The sequence below is a fragment of the Myotis brandtii genome, unplaced genomic scaffold (genome assembly GCF_000412655.1).
Source record: "Myotis brandtii unplaced genomic scaffold, ASM41265v1 scaffold82, whole genome shotgun sequence".
In the NCBI taxonomy this organism is placed as follows: Eukaryota; Metazoa; Chordata; class Mammalia; order Chiroptera; family Vespertilionidae; genus Myotis; species Myotis brandtii.
The window spans coordinates 8,989,122-8,996,976 of record NW_005371324.1 but is presented as its reverse complement, the minus strand read 5'-3'; the positions used below and the strand labels follow the sequence as shown (position 1 = coordinate 8,996,976).

Genomic DNA, 7,855 nt, shown 5'->3' with positions numbered 1-7,855 from the left:
TTCAGTGCATGCCTGCCAGCTGCTATCTTGGCTGACAGTTAATTTGCATAAGGATATGCTGATTAGCCAATGGGAAGGGTAGCGGTCGTATGCTAATTACCATGTTTCTCTTTTATTAGTGTAGATAAGTAAAAAGTAATTTTTGTACAAAAAACCCTATACTTGAATATATATATACCAGCATTATTTTTAATTGACTCAAGCTAGAAACAATCTAAATATCCCTTACTGGGTGAATGAGTACATAAACTGGTTGGCACAGCCATATGATGGAATACTGCACAGCAATATGAAAGGACAGATTACTGATATACACAATTACTGGGATGGACCTCAAATGTATTTTCCTGAATGAAATAACCCAGTTTCAAAAGGTTACATACTGTGTTATTTCTTTATAGGACATTCTAGCGAATGCATAAACAATGAAACAAAAAATTCAATGGGTACCAGGCAGGGGTTAGAAATAGAGAGGGTCAGAGTAGAAAAATGACATGGGGAAATTCTTTGATAGTGTTGAAATTTTTCTGTATCCCTTCTATGGTGGTGGTTACAAGAATATATACAAGTTAAAAAAAAAAACCCTCATATTATTATGCAACAAAAAGTGGATTTTACTCTATGTAAAGGTGAAAAATTAAAAACATTTTTAAAAATCTCTTCTGGGTACTTTGTGTAACTTATATTGGCAGAAAATTCTCATGATTTAAGAGTATAATAAAATGTTTAAATGTACACCACTTTAAGACTAAGCACCAACCTGGTTATGAAGCAGGAGAAAAATCAAGAAGCTAGAAGCAATCAAAGAGCAAGTATCAAAAAACAAGTGTATATGGACTGCCCCATAAATAACATAATATAAATAAAGATTCGTACTGTCACTCAGACAGGAATGGGGGTGCATATGGAGAACATGAAAAACCACCGGAGAGGAAGTAGGGTGAGATAAGAGTAACCTAGCCTCTGCTTCAAAGGAAGGGTGTGGTGATTTTCCAGGTTGAATAATTTAAACTCAATACTGACTTTGGCTCAGCTCTGTTCCTAAACATTACCCAGCATAGAAGACCAACATTCATCAATACCTCTTCAATGGCACCTGCAGAAATCCTGTGACCTGCAACATTTATCACGTCATCAACTCGTGACATAACATACAAATAACCTTCTTCATCCATGTAACCAGCATCCATGGTGTCATAATATCCCTGAAAATCAGAATAAATAATCTCTAATTAACATATACTATTGGGTAATATAATCATTTTTAAGGCTGATAAAATATATAAAATGTCACAAAATTAATTTATTGTATGCATTTGACTTTTTTTCAAATGCCTATGCAATTAAATTACTTTTGATTGTTGAAAGCTTAATAGAAACTCTTTGCTCCACTAATAACCAGGAATAAATTAAAATGTTCTTATATGTGTTTGAGTTAAGCTTTTGAACTTAGAGTTGTAAAGCTTATGAACCAAATTTCTTTTTTTAAAGTGAAAAGTAATAGCTCAGTATTTCCAATTTGGTATTGCCAAGTAATTCTTTGGCAGATTTATTCTCTAATTGTGCTAATAATTAAAAGCTTTAAATCTCTCTATGAATAATTATAAAACAGAGCACAGTTTATTAACATGGATTAGGATTGAAATCTCGCTTCAGTGAAACATAGTAAAGTAGTCAGAATGAAATTAAATTTTTAATCAACTCAAGGGAGCAGTACATCCTCACTGGTCCAGAAGTCATGTAGAATGAAGAGTCAAGAAGAATAAGTATAAAGAAATAAATATTATGTCGCTAATGCCTCTGAGTTATCTTGATACCTATGTTTGTGAGCATGGGCTTTAGAACTGATCCCAGTGAGTCACTATTTGTGTTTCTTAATCTTTCTCACACTCAGCATGCTCATCTTATAAGGCTTTTGCGAGGCATAAAGGAGATGGTACGTGTAAAGAGGACAGACCCTGGCGCATCATGAGTCCTCAATAATTGGCACTAATTGCAATAACGACTGCAATTACTATTAGAGAGGGAATCTGTAGTATTAGTTCAAGAGCAGGGACTCTGGAGCCAGATTATATGGGTTCAAATGTAAGCTCTGTTACTTACTTCTAAGCTATGGTCAAGTTACTCAATCCTCTGTGCTGTTATTAACCCCTTACATGAGAGATTTGAGATCAGGATAACAAGACAGGGTCCAGATTCACTACCCATAGTTTAAACATAAACTGGGACATTGAAAAAGCTTTCAGTGTTAAAGGTGAGCATGTTAAAACCACATGCACAGAGTATTTGCTTTTGGCAGGTTGGAATTAACCATACCAGTATTCTGATGACTGGACTGATCTACTGGACTGACTGATGTCTACTATACTCACAGATCTTCCTCGCCACAGTCCCTCAGGGGTATGTTTAATCTTGGCTACTCAGGCCATTTGCCTGTGAGGTCTCTTTCTAAAGGAAGCTACTCTAATTTCTGTCATTTGTCTGGTTGATTAGGTTAGCTGTCCTTCACTCACAAATAAAAAAGATAGAATGCTAAATACCTAGATTCACCTTTTCCTTTTAATGAAATTGTGAACATTCTCTTTACCTAGTGCATCGTGAGGACCACGTATCTCTCTCAAGGAAGGAAACAGAAATGAGATGACAGCAAAAAAGATGACTGTGGGACCTGAAGTGTATTATCAATAAAGTTCTGTTATAGACATAAAACACATGACTGTGGCACAGAGGAACAGGTACACTGTAAAACAGAAAACAGGAAGACACTTTCTGTTATCCAGGTCACTGGGTGCTGGTTGTTGAGAACACTGTCTTTATCCTGTATCTGTATTTTTAAATGTGATTTTAAAATAAAGAACTCAGGGAACACACAGAAAAGAATGTCAAAAATACGAAAAGAGATGGAAAGATACAACTTCTGACAAGTCAACTGTTTTTTGCTCAATAACCAGGAGCAGAAGGGGTCTTAAATGATAGTGTACAATTCTGATCAGGTGCTTTCAATCTCTGACGGAGTCCAATGGAGGAAATAATATACTAGTAGAGAGCCCAAATAAGTTTTACTCTCACAAAAACTTTTCTGATACTGAGGGCTGTTAAATTGCAGGAGAAGTTTCTAAAACAAACTGAGAAAATTTATGTCTGGAGAGTAATAAAAATAAATATAAAAATGACTTCCTTATGTAGTTTGGGCATTATTATCCCTGAAATCTGGAAACTGGTCCAGCCATCTTTTCAAGGTTGCTTTGTCATCTACACTCTTAGGAGCAAGTTGCCAAGAACTATAGAGAAGTCTATAAGAAGATTAAAGGAAAGTATAATAAAGTTCTTACAGGAAATTTTTCAAAGTATAAGTGCTTGAATGCTTCCTGATTCTTCCAGAGTCCTGAAAAAGCCCCAGGTGGTAATGGCAACCTTATATAAAAACAGAGCAGTTAGAATTATTATAAAAGCAGTAAAAGAGGAAAGGGTTGATTAGAACTAATAATGTTCTAGTGTGATGGACAATTACAATTCAAGTCCTATAAGTAAGACGGAACCCTTAAATCTGCTGGATAGATCATGTCTAATTGAAGCTGAAGTAGTTGACCTCTACATAGCAGAGTCATTGAGGGATGACTGTGGTTTCTGGGAAGGGCACACGAGGTGCACATATTTGGCATTTGAGTCATTATTAGCAGCAACCATTGTTTCAAAAAAAGTATAACATTTATTTAAAAAGCCAAAATGCATCACTAAATTACTTTTTAAGAAAAATATCCTTCTACCATGGTCAAATCAATTCACTTTTTTAGGTATTTTGAACGCTCCAATTAAACATCCCATGAATAATCTTGTTCACAAGCAATGTGCCTCCCCAATCTGTGAATTCTCTCTCACTCCTCCCTCTTCAATTATTTCTTTTCATGACCATACAAACCTATGTGATATCTCACTCCTACGAATAAAATAGAAGGTAGTAAACATCTCTTTTTTCCAATCAGTTTCCTCTTGATACCATTGTAATTAGTTAGTTATTGCCGAAACCGGTTTGGCTCAGTGGATGGAGCGTCGGCCTGTGGACTGAAGGGTCCCAGGTTCGGTTCCGGTCAAGGGCATGTACCTGGGTTGCGGGCACATCCCCAGTGGGAGGTGTGCAGGAGGCAGCTGATCGATGTTTCTCTCTCATCGATGTTTCTGACTCTCTGTCTCTCTCCCTTCCTCTCTGTAACAAATCAATAAAATATATTTAAAAAAAAAATTAGTTAGTTATTAAATAGGAAAAGAGCAAAAGGAAGGCCAAACATTATAGGGCAGCTTCACCAGAAAGCTGCAATTTCACACTCCCCAGGGAGCCACAGGCCCATTCCTGCAGATCTCTGGGAGAAAGGGTCCCACAAAGGGGAGGTGAGTGTGGAGAGCGGCTACAGTGTTTGGACAGGTTCAAGCCTTGGACTAATGAGAGGGCACAGTCCTCTCATGACCACGTGCAAGTCCTAGCTTAGAGGGCAAAGCCCTCCCAGCACAATTATAGCCAAAAGCTATAGTGGTAAGCTTGACCCTATGGTCCAAACCTGTGGTCCCACGTGGCTGAGTAATATGGGCTTGATTGAGTTCAGGTGCATGTAATTGAGTAGATTCGAAACCCAGGAGAACGTTGTCAACATCTTGACCACGCCCTTATTTTGCCTCGTGGAATCTGGCTATAAAATACAGACACGGCTTTTAGGCTGTGGTGCTGTAGCTAGCTCTTCATCAGAGAGGACAGCGTCCCACCCAGACCCAGCTTATTTCTCTTGCCTGTCTTTTCTCAATCCTTCACCACCCCCTCTCAGGCTCACCAAACCTGGCTGAGCTGTCTCGGCACATATGGCACCCAACGTGGGGCTGAGTATGCCATGGCCATGCCGGCTCACCACAGGTGAATGCAAGCACAGTGAGTCAGGTGACATAGGGAAGATGAGTGTCAGTCAAACCTTGGAACAGAGATCATTGGCTAGAGGGGTCAGGGTCACTACAAGCCCATGAAAATTTAGGAATATATAATCCCTAGACCAGCGGTTCTCAACCTGTGAGTCTCGACCCCTTTGGGTGTCGAACGACCCTTTCACAGGGGTCACCTAAGACTATTGGAAAACACATATATAATTACATATTGTTTTTGTGATTAATCACTATGCTTTAATTATGCTCAATTTGTAACAATGAAAATACATCCTGCATATCAGATATTTACATTACGATTCATAACAGTAGCAAAATTACAGTTATGAAGTAGCAACAAAAATAATTTTATGGTTGGGGGTCACTACAACATGAGGAACTGTATTAAAGGGTCGCGGCATTAGGAAGGCTGAGAACCACTGCCCTAGACAAAGAAATTTGTTCTCTTGTGTGGCTCCTGTGGCTTCTTGGCTCCTGGCTCACCACTCTGTTAGCTGTCTGGTTACTGTGGTTTTGCTCTGCCTGTGTTCCCCTATGGCCACATGGTCCTGCAGACCCACATGCAATGGACTGATGAACTCCAGTGGGGAACACACACTAAGCTAGCCTGATACTGGACTGGATGTGTGCTCCAACATGGAGCAGAAACTCTGGACCGTGGCTGTGATTCTAGCTCTGCTGAAGCCACAGCTGCACTTCTTCTATGATGGGACTGAGGGAAATGGGACCTGGGAATTCAGGGGTGTAATTCCACAGAAATAAAGCTTTCTATCACCCTCCTGTGGAGGCCTCCAGAAATTCTTACTCCAGCAGCATCCTAAGAACCCCACTTCCATCAATAACACTCTTATATTTCCTTCTTTCCTCCATATGACCAAACAGGTGTTATACGCATAGCAAGGGCTTAATATCTATCTATCTATCATCTATCTATCTATCTATCTATCTATCTATCTATCTATCTATCATCTACGTACCATCTATCTATAAATAAATTAATAGATTCTTATATCAGTTCCCTATAGGAAGTGCCACCTAACAAAAATAATCACCTGTGTTTTCTGGATACAAAAACATTTTAGATGTTGTATAGTTTGGAAGTTTAGATACTGTAAAACTTAAGGATTTTCAAAAACCTATCCTCCTGTATTCACACAATAAAAATACTAAGTGAAACGGTTACTTCACAGGGCTGAACATGAAGTAGACATGGCTATTGCCCACATGAAGCAACTTCATGCACCCTTCACCCCAACCTTAGAAATGGGAAGTGCTGAATTGTAATCTCACTTTCTGTCAGGCAGAAAATGAGATCAGGTCACAAGTGGGATCCAGCTGCAACTGCCCATTTCCACCAACTCCAGCCTCCCAGTAGGTCCTCCCTTGTTAGATCTACCTTTTGTAATATTTTAAAATGTATGTGAAAGCATTTTGTAATCTGTTTAAAAAAAAAACTACAGAGATGTTGCTATATTCTTGCTGTTGCCTTTGTTTCTATTATTGTTCATCAAGAAACTCCAGTGAAGTCAGCAGGAGAAAGCAGGTAATCCCCTCAGGTCCTTTTAACTGATTTTGTTATGCTAATCCTTCTAAACCATCACGTAAATAATTTTACTTCATCAGTTTCCATGTTAATATTTTACAACCCAGTGTAAAATTATTAATTATTACACATTCAACTATGTTCAAAACAGGACTATGGTAACCACTAAAAATCATTCTAAATGTACTAGCAACATTTTCAAGGATAAAGAAGTGAAGAGGACAATAAGAAGAGGTGATGAATCAAAATCCAATAGGGACCAAAAGAAATATAGTTCATGAGTGAAGCCAACTAAATGTAAACAACAACAATAAACCTTATGGAGAGGCATTCTGCTTGCACATTAAATGACAAGTAATTTTCAGTTGTTTCCAAGAAATACAGTGTGTCCCAAAAAATATATAAACACTTTGAATAATAGTTAATTCCAATGGGTTAAATCTGAAAAGAAACATCAATTGAGCTATCAGCTGTTAAGTGTGTATACATTTTTTTGGGGGGGATATTCAAAATATGATGCATAGTCCATTCTTTCTCTTTTGGTGACTTTTTAAAAAAATATATTTTTTTATTGATTTCAGAGAGGAAGGGAGAGGGGGAGAGAGAGATAGAAACATGGATGAAGAGAGAGAATCATCAATTGGCTGCCTCCCACATACCCGCCACTGGGGACTGAGCCCACAACCTGGGCATGTGCCCCCTACCGGAATTGAACTCGGGACCCTTCAGTTCGCAGGCCAGCACCCCATCCACTGAGCCAAACCAGCCAGGGCATGGTGACATTTTTAAACAGACACATTGGTATAAGAACATATATCCCTACAATAAGAAAAGTAAAAGGGAACTATAATAAAGAGTGGCAACTGACATTCAGGCTGAATTGGGGACAATAGAGAGTAGTGGGGTCTGAGGCAAATTAGAATGCACATGTCAGGTTTAATGAGAGCAGCTGTTTTTTAGTTCCCACTTGATTGGTGATATACAGATATTCTGATCCAAATTCTTAAGCACATAACATTGCCCATACTAAGAACAATGCATATAAAAGGACACACTGTTAAACAAGCATCTCTATAATTTTATCTATCTCAAATTCAAGATTTGGTCCATCAGCATCTAGACACTCTCTCCTCACAGTAAATGGAGATATCTAAGTGTTTATAATAATTATCCAAATGAGTTAATATGTAGTGTACTGAATATTCCCTGGTGGTTTAATATGTACCTAATTCAATGAGTGTATATGGGACCAAGAATTCCACATTTTTCAATACAAATGCTATTGGCAAGAAAGAAAACATCTTATACTTCCTAGAAGTTGAATACATTTACCATCTCTATTTCTTCAAAGATCCCTGATAATCTTAGCTGGTTCACAAAACTTTAAAT

The 7,855-nt window shown here is 38.1% G+C and overlaps 1 protein-coding gene across 1 annotated transcript in view; it reads right to left on the bottom strand.

Annotated features, from left to right (window-relative positions):
• ACSS3 (acyl-CoA synthetase short-chain family member 3) overlaps positions 1-7,855 on the bottom strand; it is a gene marked incomplete at its 5' end in the record, with an annotated part of 171,505 nt that overhangs the window by 17,599 nt on the left and 146,051 nt on the right. Inside the window, 2 exons of the mRNA XM_005884178.2 lie at positions 1,083-1,205; positions 3,333-3,414. Coding sequence (XP_005884240.1) covers positions 1,083-1,205; positions 3,333-3,414 — 205 coding nt within the window. The remainder of the gene's footprint in view (positions 1-1,082; positions 1,206-3,332; positions 3,415-7,855) is intronic.